This window comes from Rhinolophus sinicus, chromosome 1, assembly GCF_057876585.1.
Source record: "Rhinolophus sinicus isolate RSI-liver-muscle chromosome 1, RSI-T2T, whole genome shotgun sequence".
Classification (NCBI taxonomy): Eukaryota; Metazoa; Chordata; class Mammalia; order Chiroptera; family Rhinolophidae; genus Rhinolophus; species Rhinolophus sinicus.
Genome location: NC_142501.1, coordinates 28,430,048 through 28,452,788, shown reverse-complemented (window position 1 = coordinate 28,452,788; position 22,741 = coordinate 28,430,048). Strand labels below are relative to the sequence as shown.

The 22,741-nt window shown below is 35.8% G+C and overlaps 3 protein-coding genes across 3 annotated transcripts; all 3 read left to right on the top strand.

The window, feature by feature from the left end:
* The first annotated feature begins 2,250 nt into the window (after positions 1-2,250).
* On the top strand, positions 2,251-3,150 carry LOC148759039 (taste receptor type 2 member 46-like). The gene has a single exon (XM_088796378.1). The coding sequence runs from the start codon at positions 2,251-2,253 to the stop codon at positions 3,148-3,150; it is 900 nt and encodes a 299-aa protein (XP_088652504.1).
* Positions 3,151-9,920: 6,770 nt separating this feature from the next.
* Positions 9,921-10,865, top strand: LOC148759038 (taste receptor type 2 member 42-like). The gene has a single exon (XM_088790008.1). It carries the CDS (start codon positions 9,921-9,923, stop codon positions 10,863-10,865), a length of 945 nt encoding a protein of 314 aa, XP_088646134.1.
* An 8,018-nt stretch (positions 10,866-18,883) lies between these two features.
* Positions 18,884-19,783, top strand: LOC148759037 (taste receptor type 2 member 46-like). Its single transcript, XM_088796369.1, has one exon. It carries the CDS (start codon positions 18,884-18,886, stop codon positions 19,781-19,783), a length of 900 nt encoding a protein of 299 aa, XP_088652495.1.
* Positions 19,784-22,741: the final 2,958 nt, after the last annotated feature.

Genomic DNA, 22,741 nt, shown 5'->3' with positions numbered 1-22,741 from the left:
AGGAAAAATAAACTCTAAATAGATAGTTGGGGAAAAGAAACAACAACAGTTCCATCAAAATAAGACAAAGTAGACAAAGGAAATTAGAGAAGAAAAGAGAAAGTTTGACTGGAAAACCACAGGGAGAACATTAGAAATGAGACCATGACCTTCAGCTTAGAGAGGATTTTATGAATTTGACCTCAAAGGCAAGGGTAGTAGACGCAAAATCAATGAATGGGACTATATCAAACTATAGAACTTCTGAACAGCAAAGGAAACCATCAACAACAAAAAAAGAAGCAACCAACTGAATGGGAGAAGATATTTGTGAAAAACACCTCCGATCAGGGGTTAATATCCAAAATACATAAATAATTCATACAACTCAACAACAAAACACAATCCAATTAAAAAATGGGCAAGGACCTGAACAGACGCTTCTCCCCAAAAGAGATACAAATGGCCAACAGATATATGCAAAGATGTTATTAGGGAAATGCAAATATAATCTCACTGAGATACCAACTCACACCTGTTAAAATGGCTATTATCAACAAGACAAGTAATAAAAAGTGCTGGAGAGGTTGTGGAGAAAAAGGAACCCTCATACACTGCTGGTGGGAACGTAAATTGGTACAGCCGCTGTGGAAAAAGTATGGAGGTTCCTCAAAATTAAGAATAGAATTACTATACGACCTAGCAATCCCTCTTCTGGGTATCTACCCCCCAAATCTGAAAACATTTATCCATAAAGGATATCTATATCTATATCTATATCTATATCTATATCTATATCTATATCTATCTATTTATCTATCTATCTATCTATCTCCTTATGTTCATAGCAGCATTATTTATGGTGGCCAAAGCATGGAAATAACCAGTGTCCTTTGGTAGATGACTGGATAAAGAGAATGTAGTACAGATATACAATGAAATATTACTCAGCAACAAGAAAAGATGAAATACTGCCATTTGTAACAACATGGATGGATCTTGAGATTATTATTCTAAGTGAAATAAGTCAGACAGAAAAAGTCAAGAACCAAATGATTTCACTCATATGTGGCATATAAAACTGAAAGCAACAAACAAGACAAACAAATAAAAAGTCATAGACACAGCCAACAGTGTATTGGTAACCAGAGGCAAGGGAGTGGTGGTAGAAGAGGGAAAAGGGGATCAAATTTATGGTGATGGAAGGAGAACTGACTCTGGGTGATGAACACACAATGCAACATATAGATGTTTTATTATAGAATTGCACACTTGAAACCTACATAATTTTACTAACTAATGTCACCCCAATAAATTTAATAATACAAAAATGAGTCCAAAGTTATCAGAAGTTACTAAATGAATTAAGTTAGTCATTAAAAAGTAGAAACTCTGAAACTTTACATTGGCAAATATATATAATATGCATGATATTATGTAACATTTTATAGAATAAAATCTTATATATTTATGTTTATAAATTTTATATATAATTATAAATTTTATCCTATATATCAGTGTCACATCTGAAAAAAATAAGTGCAAAATGGTTGAAAGTACATAGACAAAGAGGTACGAATACAATGGTCATAGGACTGTAGATGTACTCCAATATTCATTCTTTTCTTCTTGGTAAGTGACAGAACCCTAATATTATGTTGTGCATCTGTGTGTTCAAACTACTTAACTTTGGACATTTTTGTAGGTGAGAAAGAGATAAACTTCTATCTAATTAAATTACTAATATGTTTTTACTTATTTATTTAGCTTTATAATATGAAGCTGAATTCTGAACTAACAGTTCAACCAAACAAAAGCTAGTGGAGTAAAACTAATATCAGATTAAATAATTTTAAAGGCAAAATTCATCAATATTTAAAGAAAGATATTTAAACTAATAAAAAAAAACAACAGTTAAGAAGAAACAATAATTGGGGGCATGAGTGCTTTTTAAAATGTAGTACCAAATTAAATGAACCAAATTTAAAATAAATGGACAAAATGCTTAATCAATACACAGTAAAAATATTAAACATTTCACAAGCTGATAGATCAAGCAAAATTAATGTCAAGAGGATGTAAATAACAAAATAAGTTTAATTTTATCTTAATCTTGACGTTAATCTCAGAATTTAAAAGAAAACAAAAACTTTACTGCACATTTAGAAACCAGGTGCAGGAGGAACTTGAGGATATTAAGAAATCTCGCGCAGTGATACTAGGTTTGGCTTTTCCCCCTTACCCCCCAGATTGGCTTTTGTCCTCCCAGATATGATAAGTTTACTACGGATCATTTTTTCCATCCTATTAATGACAGAATTTGTTTTGGGAAATTTGGCTAATGTCTTCATAGCACTGGTGAACTGCATTGAGTGGATCAAGAGACGAAAGATCTCCTCAGCTAATGGAATTCTCACTGCTCTGGCGGTCTCCAGGATTGGTTTACTCTGGGAAATAGTAGTAAATTGGTATGCAAGTATGTTTAGTCCAGCGTTACGTAGTATAGAGGAAAGAATTATTCTTCAAACGATCTGGACGATAAGCAACCATTTTAACCTCTGGCTTGCCACTAGCCTCAGCATATTTTATTTGCTCAAGATAGCCAATTTCTCTAGCCTTCTTTTTCTTCACCTGAAGTGGAAAGTTAAAAGAGTAATTCTCATGATACTGTTGGGAACTTTGGTCTTCTTGGTTTTTCAACTTGCCGTGACAAATATAAATAAAAGTATGCAGATGAATAAATATGAAGGAAACATCAGTTGGAAGACCAATTTGCAGGACATCGTGCAACTTTCAGATAGGACTGTATTCACGCTAGCAAACGTCATACCCTTTACTACGTCCCTGACATCGTTTGTGCTGTTAATTTTTTCCCTGTGGAAACATCTCAAGAAGACGCAGTTCAGTGGCAAAGGATCCCGAGATCCCAGCACCAAGGTCCACATAAGAGCCATGCAAACTGTGATCTCCTTTCTCTTGCTTTTTGCTATTTACTTTGTGACTCTAATCGTCTCAGTTTGGAGTTCTTATACTCTGCAGAACAAACCATTTTCCATGCTTTGCCAGGCTCTTGGAATCTTGTATCCTTCAGGCCATTCATTTATCCTGATTTGGGGAAACAAGAAACTAAGACAAGCCTTCCTGTCATTTCTGTGGCAGGTGAAATGCTAGCTGAAAGAAAGGAAATAAGCTGGGCATCATGTATCTTCTAGCAGAAAACAAACTGACGGAGTCTGTAATATTTTGTACTTCCTACTGTTTTTCCTAATGTGTATATAATTGGGTAAGATTTACCTAGAAAATCTTTTACCTAAGCTTATCACAAAAATATGTATGTATGTATGTTTATGAAAAATACAAGAAAGACTATAAGGTTACTATACTATTATTTTCAGGTAAGTAATCTAATTTTACAAAACATTGTAAGAAATTCTTCAGGATTATGAGGCCATGAGTATTTCACATATACCTTGCAATTGAAGAATTTTTGATCTATATTTATGCTTTTTTAGGGACTGATAAATTATGTTAGAAATCATTGCTATTTTCCACTGTACTTAGTATCACACACATACTACAGTGTGCTTAGATTTTATTGTTTGAAATCCAATCTTTTGGGTGATACGGATATTCAGTTCTAAATCACACACTGAGGATGGATGTTTGGATAGACATTCCATTATGAATTCTTCATGGATAATAGAGCGCAATCAGAATTGTTGCTAAGAAAAGATGCACACAAAAAAATTAAAGAGTGAGAAACATTTAGAATTATATGTATGCACAATAAGTTGTACTAAATATTATTGTATTTAATATAAGTAGGTGACAGCTAGAAATAAATCAAGTTCTATGATAGGAATGAAGAAGAAAAATGACAATGACATTTTTAATATTACGTTTCCATATGCAGTTAAGAAAATCATTTAAAATTTTTTTTTAATTAAGAAGACCTTTTTTAAAATCAAAAACTCATGTCAAATTATTCAGTTTCCTTAACCACCACGAGGCCACTGAATTGCCAGTCCTCTTCGTCTTGCTACCTAAAAATTTCTTTTAAACGTCAGATAAGAATACTCAAATCTCCTATCTTCAAAGTAAGAATAGTAAAAAATTATGGTTCCTAAATCAATGACCTTTCTGCATATATGAACATGGTATCTATGATAGCTATGTAATAATTATAAGAAATGTCTTCAAGATATGTTTTATTATAATCTTGTGGAAAATGATGAAATAGAAAGTGTGTTGACATGAATTTGGTAGCAAGTTCTGTTATAAGAATGAAATGTATAACCTTGTTCAACAACTGAATTTACACATCTATATTAATTCTTAGTATTAAGAAAATTTAACAACATTATCTAAACCTTAAGATAAATCTATCCCACATCTGATTAATTTATATCTTTTCAATCACGTGCTACCCCAGTAGAATATAACACTGTAATGCACAGATCATGTCGATCCTGTTTCCTGCTGACTCCTCAGGACATAAAAGCCAGCCCATACAACAGTGGGCCAAAATGGTACTCTAATGACTAAATACATGGATGAATAAACTACATTAGTTCTGGAAAACCAATGAAAACAAAACCCAACATAAAATCTGCAGGTGGCATAAATTTCCTGGTCCTTTTTCTTCATCGTTCAAATCCTCTAAGCAAATCTACCATACTCAGTTCCAATTACTGTCTTTGACTGAATAAATGAACTGCTGTCACAAATAGACTCCAAAACATAAAGTGACTCATACACAACCTAAATTTAGTATTTTTCTTTTTTTAATAGTACTGATATATCGGAGGAGACTTCTCTGTGCAGTTATCCAGGGAATCAGGCTGAACACAAGTTTGCCATCTTGAATATATGGCTTCCAAGATTGTCTTGGAGTCATCTTCATTCCAGATAGCAGAGGGGTCAGGTGCGGGGAAGAAAGGCTTACTGAAGAGTATGCATGGGGAGGAGATCTACGGTAGGGGAGGAGATCCAAGGTGGAAGAGTAGATAAACTGCGGGCTTCCATCCATGAACACATGAAAATTAAAGCTAAATTATAGAACAATCAACCTGGAGAATCATCTGAAGTCTAGTTGAACTGAAGTTTTGTAACTAAGGATATAAAGAAGAAACCAAATCAAGACTGGTACGAGGGACAGAGACGCGAAACGGGTCAGCCCCAAACCTCTGTGTGGTGGACGAAAATATCTTGGCCACAGAGGTTCCCCATGGAGGAACAAGGGACCCCAGCCCCACACCCACCTCCCCAGCCCAGAGTACTGGTGCTGGGAAGAGGAGTACTCACAACATCTGGCTGTGAAAAACAGTGGGGATTCTGACTGTCTGGGTAGGATGGAAGGCTGTGGGAAACCCAGACATCCTCTTAAAGGGCCCATGCAGGCACTCACCCTGGTGGAGGGATGGAGACTCTGGGGGCATTGGAGACATATGGGGAGAGACTGAGTTGTGTAACTTTGGGGCAAGGACTGGAGGGACAGTCCCCATTTTTCCAGTGTGGGGTTCTCTCCTGCAATGGGCAGGCACCATCTTTCCTATGTTGAGCCCAACCCCACAGGCCAAACCTGAATATGATTGGCCTGATGAGCTCTGAGGCTCCACTCTGCTGACTCACCAAGACCCTTCCTCGCTTAACTGGCATATCACTGGAGGTTTTATCAGTGACTGAAGCTGACGGGAGCCTGAAGCTGGCAGCAGACCTTGGAGTGTCCTGACTTTTTGTGGAGTGACCCCAGACAACGTATGGGTGGCAGCAGTCCTCAGTTCACAGTGTGGCCTCTCCCATATGCCTCCAGGTACAGAATAGGCAGCGACCAACCATGGATCACTTTGTAGTTCCTACCAGGTACTCTTCAGCCAGTCACAGGCAATGGGTGACCTGGGGCTACACCAAAGCCCCCCTACCCCAAGAGGCCCCAGAACCAACATACTTGAGTTTGGCATCAGACCAGAGCAGAGCACCACTCAATTAGCCCCATAAATGGCATACACAAAGAACAGTCTCAACAGGCACCAGAGTCTGCTGTAGCAAATCTCACTCAGTGGGGTAAGCCCCTCCCCCGCACAGCAGCCTATAAGCTGTGGAAGTGGCCAAATCCTACAGATAATCAGCCTGAGGGTCAGTACCACCCACTGATGTGCCAATAGTAATCAAGGCTCAAGTATAACAGGAGAACACACACAACCCACATAAGGGACACTCGTGGAGGACCCAGAGCAGGTGATCAGGGAGACTGCCAGGGCCCCACCGGCCACAATGAGGGAGACATAAGGCCACCCAGCCAAGACTGGGAGACATAGCAGATCTACCTAACACATAGTAACAAACACAGAGAGGCAGCCAAAATGAGGAAACAAAGAAATGCTTCCCAAATGAAAGAAAAGGAGAAAACTTCAGAAAAAGAACTAAACGAAATGGAGGCAAACCGTCTACCAGAGACAGAGTTCAAAACAATGGTTATCAGGATGCGCAAGGAACTTAGTCAGAATTTCAATAGAGAGATAGCAAACATAAAAAAGGACATAGAAACCATAAAAAAGAACCAGTATGAAGTGAAGAATACAATAACTGAAATGAAGAAAGCTCTAGAAGGAATCACCAGCTGACTAAATCAAGCAGAGGATTGAATCAGCGATTTGGAAGAAAAGGTAGCAGAAGACACCAAATCGGAATTGCAAAAAGAAAAAAGAACTCCAAAAAATGAGGATAGTTTAAGAGACTCTGGGACAACATCAAGTGTAACATCTTCATCATAGTGTACCAGAAGGAGAAGAGAGAAAGCAAGGGTTTGAGAATCTCTTTGAAGAAATAATGACTGAAAACTTTCCTAACCTGGTGAAGGAAACAGACATACAAGTCCAGGAAGCATGGAGATTCTCTAACAGGATGAACCCAAACAGGCCTACACCAAGACACATTATAATTAGAATGGCAAAGGTTAAAGACAGAGAAAATTCTAAATGCAGCAAGAGAAAGTCAACTAGTAACTTACAAGAGAGCTCCTATTAGGTTGTCAGCTGACTTCTCACTAGAAACTTTGCAGGCCAGAAGGGATTGGCACAAAATATTCAATGTGATGAAAAGCAAGGACCTACAACCAAGCTTATTCTACCCAGCAAAGCTGTCATTTAGAATCAAAGGACAGATAAAGAGCTTCTCAGACAAGAAAAAGCTAAAGGAGTTCATCACCACCAAACCAGCTTACGAGTAATGTTAGAGGGACTTCTTTAAGATGGAAAAGAAAATCGAAATTCTGAATAAAATGGCAATAACTACATATCTATCAACAATTACCTTAAATATAAATGTATTAAATGCTCCACTGAAAAGACACAGGAGGGCTGGATGAAGAAGACAACAAAACACTTACATATTCTGCCTACAAGAGAATCACTTCAGATTGAAAGAAAAATGCAGATGGAAAGTTAAGGGATGGAAAAAGACATTTCATGAAAATGGAAATGAAAAAAACAAAAAAAGTTGGGGTAGCCATAGTTATACCAGCCAAAATAGATTTTAAAACAAAGGCTATAACAAGGGAAAAAGAGAAGGACCCAGTAATCCCATTTTAGGGTATTTATCTGAAGAAACGCATATGCTACTTTGAGGGGACATGTGCACCCATGTGTTTCACTGCAGCATTGTTTACAACGGCCAAGATGTGGAGGCAGCCTGGGTGTCTGTCAATAGAAGAATGGATAAAAAGGAGATAGTACATATATACAATGGAATATTGTTCGGCCATGAAAGGGAACAGATTCTTGCCCTCTCTGGTGGCATGGATGGACTTGGAGGATACTGTGCTGAGTGTAGTGTAAGAGAGAAAGACAGACACAATGTACTTTTCCTTACATATGGAATCTAAAGAACAAAATAAACAAACAAAACAGAAACAAACTCATAGATACAGAGAATATATTAATAGTTACCAGATGGGAGGGGGTTTGAGGGTGAGTGCAAAAAGGGGAAGGGATAAAGCAGTACAAATTTGTTGTTGCACAGTAATCATGGGGACGTAGGGTACAGCATAAGGATTATAGTCAGTAATATTGTAATAACTATGTCTGGTGTCAGATGGTTGCTAGATTTGTTGATGTGATAGGTGGGAGGGGGTTGGGGGCAGCCTGAAAAAGGGATTAAGAAGTACACTCTGGTAGTTACAAAATAGTCATGGGGATGTAAAGTAAAGCATAGGGAATATAGTCAACAATATGGTAAGAACTATGGATAGTGTCAGGTGGATACTATCAGGTGGAAACTAAGACCGGGTCGTATATTAATTTTTGCTCCAAAAGACGCATTAGGGCTTATGTTCAGGGGATGTCATCCTGAAAAATCATGCTAGGGCTTATTTTCTGGTAAGGTCTTATTTTCGGGGAAATATGGTAGACTAGTCGGGGGATCATTTCTTAAATTATACAAACATCTAACCACTATGTCGTACACATGAAATTAATATAAAATAATATTTAATGTTAACTCTACTTGAAAAATTAAAAAACGGGGGAAAAGGTAAAGTGAATTAATTATAGGTCCAAATTTTCAGGTGTAAAACAAATAAGTCATGAGGATGTAATATACAGCATAGGGAATATAGTCAATAATATTGTGATAGTGTGGTACAGTGTCAGATGTTTGCTGGACTTATTCTGGTGATCATTTCTTTAGGTATGTAAATGTTGACTAACTATGGTGTACACCTCAAACTAATATTATGTTGGCTATATTTTAATAAAAATATTTTTTAAAACATAAATATAACAAAAACTAATGGAAAAGTAGGAGGGGACTTTGTATCATAAACCTTCTAATTGTACTTTAAAACTTTAAGAAAAAATAATAAAAAGAAAAAATAAATGAAGAATATGCCCAGGGACATTTTTTTGGGGGAAGGACCTGTAAATGATGCCCATAATTTTCACTCACAACACATTGTTCAGATTCAGTCACATTGCCACAAACAGCTATTAAAGGAGGCTGAAAATATAGTCACTCTATCGCCCCAAAAGAAGATGAAAACATATGTTGGAGGTCACTTAGTAGCATTTCAATTGGAATAGACAATAAGTTATTGCAAAACAAAAGAAGTTCCTCTGTTTAGAAGTGTGCCATAGCTTGTTCTTATCACTTTGGTAATTTGACACACCTTTACATCAATTTGTTTCTCTATTTCCTCATAAGTTCTAAATAATTCAAGTTTAATTGATTCTGCATTGCAGCATTTGTAGCCTCATGTATATTCTCAGTATACTCCACTTATAACTTCTGTGTTAGTTTCCACAATATCACATACTAATTATCTTTAGTAATTTGTTCTAGGACATGGCTGTGCTCTTTGAACCAGAAATAACTGTAATAAATTATTTCTATAAATAAAATTTTATCAACAAAAATACTTGATAGGTAAAAGGATCTTATTGATGAGTAACAAATAATGACTGAATAACAAAGATTTTCTCTAACCATTTCTATTCAAAATTTAAAATAGTTACATTTAAATGTATGGATCAGGAAGATGAAAGTACAAATTAGTGGAAAATAATCTCTCTTATATTTGCATGTTTGCGTATTTGACTTCATCCTGTCAGTGGCACAAATGGAAATTTGCAGCTGGTTCCAGGATAAGTGGATATCATTACTCTGGAAATTATGTAGTAGCTACTGTATATAATACGATAGGTATTCGTGAAACTTTGTGTCTCTTAACAGAACTGTTTGGTTTAGAACTCGAATTACAATATAAGTAGAACGAAATATTCTTTTGTGAAGCTCTCTCAAACTAGATCACATGGTAGAATTTTGGTTGCCCTTTCTGGAATTATGAAGAAAACATTTACAGAAAGCATCGTAAATGGATTTCCATCTGCAACTGTTTAACTACAAAGCTGTCAGTGAGACTCAACGTTAGAAACATTTTTATAAAAATGTCATTTGGAATGAGGGTCTTCTTGATGGTTGTGGCAACAGGAGAACTCATCTTTGGAATTCTGGGAAATGGGTTCATTGGACTGGTAAACTGCATCGAATGGGCCAAGAATGGGAAGGTCTCCTCAGCCGATTTAATCATCACTGGTTTGGCTGTGTCCAGAATCATTCAACTGTGGGTAATACTATTGGATGTATTTATAATGGGGTTATTTCCACATCTGTATGCTACCACTAATCTAGCAAAAGTGGTGACTGTTCTTTGGACACTAACTAATCACTTAACTACCTGGTTTGCCACCTGCCTAAGCATTTTCTACTTCCTTAAGATAGCCAATTTCTCCCACTTCTTTTTCATCTGGCTGAAGTGGAGAGTGAACGGAGGGGTTCTTGGGCTTTTCCTGGGGTCTTTCTTCCTGTTGCCTATTAACCTCTTAATGCAGGATATTCTTAGTGAGTGGTGGATGAATATCTACGGAGTATCTGAAGGAAACATGACTCTGCATTTAGATGTAAATACAATTTTCTATCTTAAAATTCTTTCTCTTAGCTTGACCTATGTTATCCCCTTTCTCCTGTCGCTGATCTCTTTGCTTCTTTTATTTCTGTCCTTGGTGAGACACACCAAGAACTTACAGCTCAACCTGACAGGGAGGGACTCTAGCACAGAGGCTCACAGAAGGGCCATGAAAATGGTGACAAGCTTCCTCCTCCTCTTCATCATTTATAATATTTCCATTCTACTAGCAAATGGGGTCTTCATTAAGGTACAGCAGTATCAGGTCATGATGCTTTTCATGGTGATTTCAACTATCTTTCCCTCAGGCCACTCATTTATTCTAATTTTGGGAAATAGCAAGCTAAGACAAATCGCCTGGAGACTACTGCGGCATTTTAAATTCTTTGAGAGAAACAAAACTTTTAGGTTCATAGACATAATTTGAAAGAACTTTTGTATTCTATGGGACAATACCTTAATAGAAAATGTTGTATGTTCATTTTCAATTTCAACATTTTTTCGTTAGTCCTTCTAGTTTTTTTTTTTTGAATTGTATTTAATGTAAAATTTTTAAAAAATACAGATTATTTCTTTTTTTTGATTAGTCTCAGGTGTACAAAAAAAGTAATAGTTAGACATTTACAGACCTCACAAAGTGATAACCCCTTCCCCCCAATCTACTACCCCTCTGACATCGTATATAGGTGTTACAATCCCACTGACTATACTCCCTATGCTGTACTCCACATCCCAAGACAATGGAGCTTGTGAACTTGTTGCAATGATGTTACTAACATTCTTTGATATCAGAGGGATTATTCATTATGAATTTGTACCAACTGGACAAACAGTTAAACAAGTTTATTATTTGGAAGTGCTGAAAAGGCTGCGTGAAACAGACGAAACGATCTGAACTTTTCACCAACAATTCATGGCTCTTGCATCACGACAATGCACCAGCTCACATGGCACTGTCTGTGAGGGAGTTTTTAGATAGTAAACAAATAACTGTATTGGAACACCCTCCCTACTCACCTGATCTGGTCCCCAATGACTTCTTTCTTTACCCGAAGATAAAGGAAATATTGAAAGGAAGCAAGACATTTTGATGACATTCAGGACATCAAAGGGTAATATGACAACAGCTCTGGTGGCCATTCCAGAAAAAGAGTTCCAGAATTGCTTTGAAGGGTGGACTAGGCACTGGTGTCGGTGCATAGCTTCCCAAGGGGAGTCCTTCGAAAGTGACTGTAGTGATCTTCAACAATGAGGTATGTAGCACTTTTTCTAGGATGAGTTTGTGAATTTAATTGTCTGGCCTCGTGTATATATGCGTGTGTGTGTGTGTGTGTGTGTGTGTGTGTGTGTCTGTGTTATAATTGACAATCAATATTATTCAGCTCGAGCTTCAGGTGCACAGCACAGTAGGTCACCCCTCTACACAGTCCATGAAGTGGTCTCCCCTTTTAGGTTTTGTTAAACAGAACTAACATGCCTCTAAGTAATTATATTTTCTCAAAGTGATCTGACATAATATTGAATTAAAAGAAATATCTCTGCTATAATAACACTTGCTGGTAACAAGAGAATATTTGAGACATGAAGAAGAAAGGTTATAAAACTATATAATGGAACATCAATAAACATACAAAAATGTGATATGAATAAATGAATATGAAATTACAGACACATAAAGGGAAAAAAGTAACACAAACTTGTCCAACTAAAGATAAATTTGAAATTAGAAGAGAAAAATATTGTGAAATGTTAAAGTGTAATACAAGTGTAATAATACTTTGTATAAATATAAAAATGTAAATATTAGTCTGATGTTTCTAATTTTGGAAAGGGTCTGATGATGCAGTGGGAATTTTCTACATTATTCATAGGATTGGGAATTGATAAAACAACTCTGTGTAACGTTATGGCATTATGTGTTTAAAGTGAAGATGTATATCCCAAGACCATTAATTGTACTCCTATTTTTTATACTAGAGAATCTTTGGTCTATGTGTACCAGGATGTACATGTAAAAATGTGTATGCTACTATTGTTCTTAATAGCTAAAATTGGGAAGTCATACGAATGCCCATCAATCATAAAATGAAGAAGGAAATTATGTATACTGACACAACAGGGTACCATACAAAAATGAAAAAGAACAAATTAGATCTATAAATTTCTTAGTCCCTGTGTATAGAAACAAGATATAGACATAGAAAGGCAAATTTGTTAAGACATAATACATATTCAGTGTAATGTTTTGATATGTTTGTGTATTGTAGGGGTACTTTGACTACTGTAATAAAATAACCCAGATTTAATCACAGTAGCTGGGATGCAAATAAACAGGTGGGAGAATTTTTCTTGCTAATGATGCTATTAAAATGCAAAAGAAAGTTTATATGCTCTATTTTTACATGCAGGACGTGTACATGTCCATATGAAAATGCTATAAAAGCAAAGTACTCTTTCAGTTCACTTTTGCCATAATTTTTAGAATGTAGTGAAAGAAAGATGGTAAATAAATCATGAGAAATATTTTGTTTTTAAGTTACTCTTGATGAAGTTTTAGGTGAAGTTGTTCTTTCAAGCTAGCCCTGATGTTGAGAATAATGTAAGTAGCATAAGTCAGTCCATAAAGAAGAGAAGATTGGTAGTGTTCTCCTATCACAGCGAACTCCACCACTCCGAAAACTGAATGAAGAAATAGCTATGTTAGTCTCCCATAGTTAAAGAGATTTCTCATTTAGCTGCCATCATCATCATCATCTCAATCTCATTAATGATTTATATTTCCAATGTTTACACAAATAAGTTGGACAATGTCCAAGTAATTTCTTAAAGATCATTATGGGTAACTTACCTTAGTATATAGCAAAGTTGAAGTCAAGCTGACTACATTTATAAAAGGAGTGTTCTTTAGTTTTACATGTATTACTAGAGCAAATTATTTATGGATGATCTTAAAATCACAGCGTTAAGGCACAGAGCTCTATTTCTAACATTAGAAGTAGAGTAAATATAAAAGAACTACTGAAAAAATAAGTCATGGAATAGGATACTGTCCCTATGATTGAAATGTTATATTTTGGTTCTTTGAATTATATTTTGAGGTCAAGTTCTGCTCCTTAACTTTCCCCATAATGAGAGCTCGCGGTGGTGACCTAGAAATAGACAGACTGCTACCCAAGAAAAATGAGTCATGTTACATTCATTACCAGTTTCTTTCACCTTAGTGGAGTGTGACTAGACCATGATTTTATCTACTCTGTGACCACGGTTTGGGAAAAGAAGGGAATTGTCATCATTTTCTTGTTAACACTAATAAAAATTTAAAAAGCTTTCTGTAAGCTCTTGGTGTTATGACTGTTTGATTCAGTTTCCCCATAGAAGATGATTTATAGGAGAAGTACAACAGACTGTTTCTAACATAAATCATAGGCCATGGTAATACAAAGAGACTCCCGAAGGGATTTCTATATTCCAGACGTATTCTTTCTAACCTCCATCATGGTGTCCAATTTCCCCTTGGTAGTCAAGAACAATTACCCCAGCCAGCACAGTATCTCCCTGCTTTGCGTCCTGAGTTAAAGGTATGTGGAGTCCAAAGTGGTTGGGTGGCGGTCTTAACTTCCAGTTCAACGGAATCATTGCTGTGTCTCCTGGTAGAAGCATTCCTCCCTTTGTAAAATAATCTCCAGGCCAGCAGAACATCAGGTCGTGGGAACAGAAAACAGAAATTTTGCTATTGGGTTATTAGGGGTAAGAGTGAGTGTTGACACTCTCATTTCCACCTCTTGATTCATGCACCTGTGAATCCTGGCAACTGGAGAAACAGCACCATGCCAGGGGTGCCAAAAAAATGTATACACATGACTTGTATTCATCTTTTGTTATTGGTATATGTTGAGTATTACAATTTTAATACAGTTTTTTTCTTTTCTTCAAATGTGTATACATTTTTTTTTGGGCACCCTCTGAATATTGGATGCTGATTCCGAGCATACATATCTTTCTGGAGAATCTAGAAACGGGTTACCACAAATTTAGTGGCTAAAACTAACAAATATGCATTTATTATTTCATAGATTAATGGGCAGTCAGGAGTCTGGGGAAGGTTTAGCTGTGTTCTCAAGCTGTTGTCAAAGTTTGGATTACACTGCATTCTCGTCTGCAGCCTTGACTGGAGAAGAATCCACATCCACGTTCACTCAGATTGTTGGCAGAATTCATTTTCTTGCATCCTTTTTCATAAGCACTTCATAACAGGCTACTTACTTCTGAAAGACAGTAAGAGTCTCTCACTAAGGGGAGGCCCAGCCATTCTATTCAAAGCTTTACCTGATTACATCAAGCCCACAAAGGACACTCCCTTTTGATGAACTCAAAATGAGTTAATTTGGGATAGTAACTATCTGCAAAATTTCTTCATACTTGCCATATTCTGAAAGCTAGAAGTGAGTCACAGGTCCTGCCCACACTACAGGGGAGGAAATTATACAGGAGGTGAACATCAGGGAGCAGTAATCATTGGGACCACTGTAGGGTCTGTAAACCAAATCACAGCTGACGCAAAATGAATGATATATTGGCAGTGCACAAACCAGAACCAGAACCAACTTGGCCAACATTCAAAAACAAATCAAAACACAGGTTTAAGAAAGAAAAGAGAAACACAGAGGGGAAAACAACAGATGGTAAGTCCAGTTCCATAACTCTGACTTTCCATCTGGGGTCAGATTCCTTCTACTTGAAGAGCACCGTTTAGAATTTCCATCAGTGAAGTCTTGCTAAGATTTTGTTAGCCTAAAAAGGTTGATTTGCCCTCATTTTAAAGTTTTTATTTATTTTACTTAATTTTAAATTCACTTTAATGAAGGACAATTTACATGTAGGGAAATGTTCTCACTTTAATGTATAATTTGATGAGATTTAACAATGTATACACCTTGAAATATTAATAAAAATCAAGATATAGAATAATTTTGTCATCCCAAAATGTATTTTATGCTCTCTTGCAGTTACATTTCAGACAACCACTTTTGTGCTGTCTTAGTTTTGCCTTTTAGGAGTTAATATAAATGAAATCATACTTTTTCATAAAGAGTATGTACTCTTTTTTGTCATGCTTTTTTTCAATCGTCATAATTTTTTGAGACTAATTCACACTGCTGTGTATCTGAGTAGTTAATTTCTTTTACTGCTGAGCAGTACTTCATTGTATGAATATTCCACAATTTGTTAGTTTGTATTCCTCTTTCTGTATATTTACATTATTTCCAGTTTTGGGCTCCAGTGAATAAAGCTACTATTAACATTCTTCTGCAAGTCTTGCTGTGGACATGTGTTTTATTTCTCTTGGGTAATTAAACACACAAGAGTGAAATAGTAGGAAATATGTGTGTTTCGCTGTATCAGAAACTATGAAACGATTCTCCAAAATGGCTGTATTCTTTTGCACTCATAGCAGAAATTTCCAGTTGCTTCATATCATTTCCAAAATCTGGCATGGTCAATTTTAGCATTCTAGTGGGCTTGAAGTGGTATTTCATTGTAATTTTCATTTTCATTTTCTTTATGTGTAACGATATTCAGTATCTTTTTATTAATGTATTATATTTTCTTTTGTTAAAGGTGTGTGAAATATTTTCCTTACCTTCCTTAAATTGAGATGTATGTTTTCTTAGTATAGAGTGGAAGGCGTATTTAGTGTACACGATACATAAAAAGATAGTCATTTGTTTATATAGATGTATTATATATATGTATACTGATGAAAGTAATATGAATGCATTGTTGCTACATTAGTATAATGTGATTTTTGTACTTAAAAGATGTATTCAAAAGCAGAGGTGTTAAGATGCCCTAGTTGTGTATGTTCACGAAAAACCTCTTCTGTACTAGTCAAGCAGCTTTTAGTGAGTCTCATCAATGGTTTTAAACCTACAGGGCGCTCATGGCAGGATTAACTTTTGGGAACATTGAAATCGCTTCTTATGATGATCCTCAATTTTATACATATAGCTCCCATTCCATGGAAAACATTTTCATTTTCTTGATAGTGTCTTTTCATGAAGGTTAATTTATTACTTTCTTTTTTGTTTAGGGGTGTGTGTCCTAGCTAAGCAACTCAAAGTTATAAAAACATCAATTTTTCAGAAGGTTTATTATTTTATATGTTATATTTAGTTCCATGATCACCTCAAACTAGTTTTTTTGTGTGATGTGAGATAAGGGTTGAAGTTCATTTTTCCGTACTGTCATTCAGCTTCCCAGCATCAATTTTTGAAGAAAATGTATTTCCCATTGAATTGTTTTGGTTCCTTTGTTGAAAATGATCTCACCATACATGTGTGAGTCTATCACTAGACACTCTGTTCTAGCCATTGATCTATCTGCAAGAGCAAACAATAGTCCCACAGATTGACTTAATTACTGTAGCTCTTCGTTCTTACAATCAGACATGTATTTTACGTATGTATTTTCTATTTTGATGTATCTAGTTTATTAATTTTAAAATTTTATGCATTATGCTGCTGGTAGAGTATCACTGTAACCCAAGTATACAAACTTTTCTCCTATATTTTACTCTAAAAGTTTTATTGATTTATCTCTTCCATTTAAATCTAGGGTCAATTAAATTTTGTTGCATATTGAATGAAATAAGGGTCTAAATTCAATTTATGCATGTGGATGTCCAATTTTCCCAGCATCACTTATAAAAAACAACAACAAAAAAAAACCAGACAGATCATTTCCCGATTAATCAACATAGTACCTTTTTAAAAATCATTTGACCATGATGGTTTGAATTTCTGAACTTCAATTGTGGTTCATGGTTGCATAGTTCTACTCTTGTATGAGTACTAGACTATCTTGATTAATGTAGCTTTGTGGCAACCTTTGAAATCAGGAACTGTAGTACTCCAACTTCGTTATTTAAAAAAAATTATTTTGGCTATTCTGAGTGCTTTGCATTTCCATACACATTTTAGGAATATTTTTCAGTTTCTGTAAAATAGTCTTCTGGGATTTGATAGGGATTGCATTGAATATATAGATTATCTCTTCATCTAAAAAGACTCCCCTCTTACCTGGATTTTAGTTCATTCGTCCTCCTTCCTAACACAGGTCTGTGATGCATTTGAAACAATTTTGACAATTTATTGCCCTTACTCTAGTTGTTGCAGGAGGAAATCTTTCCTTTTTCAACTGCTACATTGTACTCATAAGTGGAACTTCTCCCTGGTTAACTCTGAAGTATCAAACAACACAGGATCTAATGCACAACAATCCTGGATGCCTGCTTGGTCTGTCCCAGACAAGCACATTGAGAGCGCTCTGCACAGATAGTACACTTACTCCTCACAAAGACCACCCAAACAGGATAATATTATCATCTGCATTATACTGAGGCAGAGAGTAATTTTAAAAGAGTCCGAGCAGAAGCATATGAAGCAGAGAATCTGGGTTTTCCTTCCTAGCAGTACTGCTCTAAGATCCTCCTCTAAAAACAATTATAATATAAAAACTGCAACTGAATAAAATCCAAGGGTAAGGGCTGATTTTAACATTTATTAATCTTAAAAATATTAAGGAGTCAGAAGTGAATTAAACAGAGAAATATAAAACTGAATATTCACATACAGGGAAGTCTAGACTCTACACTGGAAATCACGTGTTCTTTAGAAGTTTCTGAGGATTTAAACCTAGATGACCTCCTGGAGACATTTTCCATTTCTGAAATTATGGGACGGTAATTATTTTCATCCATGACATGTGTGTGTGTGTGTGTGTGTGTGTGTGTGTGTGTGTGTGTGTGTTTATGACTTTATAAATAATGAAATTATACTGAAATGTTAGTTATCAGGAGCTAACCCTGAATGAATATTGGCCTTCCTGGGATTCCCAAGAAAAGCTTTAATAGGAAAGACTTGGATTCTTTCTACATAAATCTGACTAAAAACAAAAATCCATAGTGATGATGATCCTATCTATGACCAAGCTTCATCTAATAATTTACCCTTCACTGTACAGTCAGTGTACTAGGTTTTCAAATTATACTAATGAAAAACTTGAACACAAAGTATGGAGAGGTTAAACAAAGAACATTGCACAACAATGAAATAGAATAGTGTCTTTATTTGCATGCTAGCAAATGAGAATTCAGCTTTCACTTCAACATCTGTTATGAAATATTCCAGCTTACACTAGGACATAAAGTATACGAACAGGACTTAGTTTGAGCTGTTAGGGGAATAACAATGTTTTTCATAAAGACAGCACTGAAGTCCTTCATTAGCTTATTCTGGAAATTTCCTGCTTGACATCCCGTCACAGAATTTAATGGAGACAAGAATTTTATGACTTTCAAGATCAGCCGTACGTAGGACTTAAGTTGCAGAATATTAAAGGAATCATGACCAATGATATTAAACTTAGCATTTTTTATTTCTAGACATGGTAAGTTTACTACAGATCATTCTTTCCATCTTAGTAGCAGCAGAATTTGTTCTTGGAAATTTTGCCAATATCTTCATAGCACTGGTGAACTGCATTGACTGGGTCAAGAGACAAAAGATCTCCTTTGCTCATCAAATTCTCACTGCTCTGGCGGTCTCCAGGATAGGCTTGCTCTGGATAATAGTGATAAATTGGTATGCAATTGTGTTTAATCCAGCTTTTTATAGTTTAGAAGTAAAAATTGTTGTTTATATGGCCTGGACGATAAGCAACCATTTTAGCCTCTGGCTTGCTACTAGCCTCAGCATATTTTATTTGCTCAAGATAGCCAATTTCTCTAGCCTTCTTTTTCTTCAACTGAAGTGGAAAGTTAAAAGAGTAATTCTCATGATACTGTTGGGAACTTTGCTCTTCTTGGTTTTTCATCTTGCAGTGGTGAGTGTAGATGGAAATAGCGCGATGACTGAACATGAAGGAAACATCACTTGGAAGACCAAATTGAGGGAAATTGTGCACCTCTCAAATATGACTATATTCACGCTAGCAAACACCATACCCTTTGCTATGTCCCTGACATCTTTTTTGCTGTTAATCTTCTCCCTGTGGAAACATCTCAAGAAGATGCAGTTCAGTGGCAAAGGATCCCGAGATCCCAGCACTAAGGTCCACATAAGAGCCATGCAAACTGTGATCTCCTTTCTCTTGCTGTTTGCTATTTACATCCTGGCTTCAATCATCTCAACTTGGAGCTTTTATAGTCTGCAGTTTGAACCAACCTTCCTGTGGGGCCAGGTCTTCTCAGCTCTCTATCCTTCAGGCCATTCATTTATCGTGATTTGGGGAAACAAGAAGCTGAAACAGGACTTTCTCTCACTTTTGTGGCAGGTAAGGTGCTGACTGAAAGAATGGAAACCTTCAACATCATAGATCAATAAAATGGGCATCATTTTGTTCGAGTGAAAACAAAGTTAGGGAGACTTTAGCATTTTATACTTTCTAATGTTTCTTTTTCATACTGTATGTAACTGGATAATTTTCAAATGTTTGCCTAGAAAAGTCTTACCTAAACTTACCACATAAAAGTATATGCACATGTGTATGTATGAAAAATATAATAAAAATTAGAAATAACATACTCTTAACCTATTTTTTCAGGTAATCAATCTAATTATACAAAATATTGTGAGAAATTCCTCAGTATATGAAGCCATGTATATTTCCACATACATATTCTATGTTATCATTTTCCAAATGAGAAATTTATGATGTACAGTTATGCATTTTTAAGAACTGACAATTTACTTGAGGAAATCATTGTTATTTTTCATTGTCAATTGTACCACAGTGTGTTTTGATTAGTATCAGGACCTTTGATGTTTCGTATGGTAAGGATATTCAATTCTAAATCACACATTGAGGATAGATGTTTGAGATAGATTTTATTCAATCATAAATTCTTACTTCATGGTTAATAGCGGGCAATCAGAACTTCTGTTAAGAAAGGTGTACACAAGAATGACAAACACATTTAGAGTAAATTCTGTATACGCATACAATAAACAGTACTAAAGAATGTTTGATTTGATACAAGTAGGTGAAAAGTTTAGAAAAAAATCAAATTCTACCATAGAGATAAAGATGAAAGAAACATGATCGTGACCTTTTAAAATGCTGTTATAAGATTTCATATATTAGGAAAGTCATTTTTTTCTAGTTTTTGAATTAAGGAAGATTGTTTTTGCAATTGAGATCAAATATCATGCAATTCAGTGTTCTCCTATATCACTCCTGGGCATTAAATTGCCAAACATCTCCTACATCTTCCATTCTTAAAATTCCTTTTAAACTTCAGATAAGAAGACTCAAATTTTCCCCATTAAAAAAATGTTCACTATAAGAACAGTAAAGAAATTATGGTATTTACTTCAATGAACATTTATGCAGATATTAAAATGGCATTGATTAAGTCTATATAATGATTATTGGGGATGTCTTAAAGATTTTTATTGTAATCTTTGGAAAGCAATGAAATTGGAGAAACAGTATTGGCATATTAATTGATAGCAAGTGTATTACAAGAAAGAATGTATAATCTTGCACAACAACTTGAATTCTACTTGACTATATGAATTCTTGGGTTATGAAATTTTAACATTTTCAAGCTTTAAAATAAATCATCTCCACATCTGATCTGTTTTTTTAATCATGTATTTTCCCCAGTACAATGTAAGTATCAAAAAAGTATGGATCACATCTGTTTTGTTTACTGCTCATTCCCAGGCCCTATAAGCCAGCCTATAGAATAAGTGGTCAAAAGTGACTTTTTTTGGTGACTAAGTCAATGGATATGTGAATGAATGAACTGTAATAAAGCTGAGAAAGAATTAAAATGAAACATCACAAAACCTGCAAATTGCATGATTTTTTTTGGTTCTGTTTTCCAGTTGAAGCGACAGGTATATATGAGAAGAAGCATTTCTCAGAGCAGAAGTTCAGCTATCCCATAATTCTAGGAGAAATGTCACTAGAATATAAACTTGACACAGCCATATTACATGTGGTAAGTGGAGACAAAGTGGAACATCAACATTAGATAGCATGTATCACAATACTTTTAAAAACTCATAGAAAAGATTTTTGTAAATTTGTATATATATATTTTTTCTGTTATATCATTTTAATGATATCTTCTAGCTGAGTATTGTGGCATCTGATTTCTTAAAATTTAGTTAATAATTGCTTTACTAACTCAGCACCTTACTAGCATGTTATTTTGGGTATATTTTTCTGTATCCTTCCTAAACTTTTTGTTTTATTTTTTATTGAAATATATTTGAGACATCACATTGTGTAAATTAAAAGTGTTCTAAATAAACTTTTTAATAGTGATATTATAAACTCACATATTCGTAGAGTGAACACATAACAATTACACAATTCAATGAATACCTTAGTGAGGGGCCTGTAAAACCAGAACCAAAATCAGGGATTAAAGTGATGACATTTATTTGGGAAAGCAAGTCCCACAGGCAGCGATGAGGATGACATACAGACATGAGGCAAGAGAAGATGTGGAATGAGGTGCTGTGATGTCTTTACTCTGCTGGCTGCTGTCTTACAATGTGTTGAGAGACAGGATATGGTTAGTACTTGGCACAGGACTTTTTCAGGAGGGTTACAAGGAAGAACCACATGTAGCATAAGTCCATGGAGAAGAGGAGAGAGAATGTATCTTCTCAGCTCTCTCCTGTCTTCTATTTCCCATTGGACAGAGTTCATTCAAAACAGAACTACCATCTCTGTTTACTCCGTGGTGGCCATTTAAAAGTCAGATCTTATGCTCCACAGTGTGGTGTTACATTCAAGTCCAACATGGAAAGATGATCTGACTCTGGCAGGGTGGTGACCATAAGAATAGGAGACAGTGAAAGGACTCTGAGGAAGCACACAAATTTGTGTCTAATACAGACCACCCCTTGTGCCACTCACATGTACTCATGCCGTCCAATTAAGGCTAGCTTTCCAAATACACAACCTGTGTGCTTGTAGTGGTCTCACACTTAGAGGGCCCCCATGCTTAGTTTAGTGATGTGCTCTCTCCATTTTCTTTTTCAAACAGAAGGCAGTCCTCTGCCCATGTGGGGATGACCTTGAACTAATTCACCAGGGGTTTACTCTCTTACTCTCTCATGGGTCTTCTCGGTAAGATACATGGTGTCCATGCCTCTTAAAAATGTTTCTAGCAGCTCTGAATCTGCTGACTTGTTTGGCCCAATGGACAGAGCAGCAAGGACCACAGCCTAAACCTGCTACAGAGCCCTTTCTTGCTCTGGACTTCACTGGAAACCAGTAGGC

Coding starts and splice junctions, on each gene's coding strand:
- LOC148759037 (XM_088796369.1), top strand. CDS start 18,884: ATGGTAAGTTTACTACAGATCATTCTTTCCATCTTAGTAGCAGCAGAA.
- LOC148759038 (XM_088790008.1), top strand. CDS start 9,921: ATGTCATTTGGAATGAGGGTCTTCTTGATGGTTGTGGCAACAGGAGAA.
- LOC148759039 (XM_088796378.1), top strand. CDS start 2,251: ATGATAAGTTTACTACGGATCATTTTTTCCATCCTATTAATGACAGAA.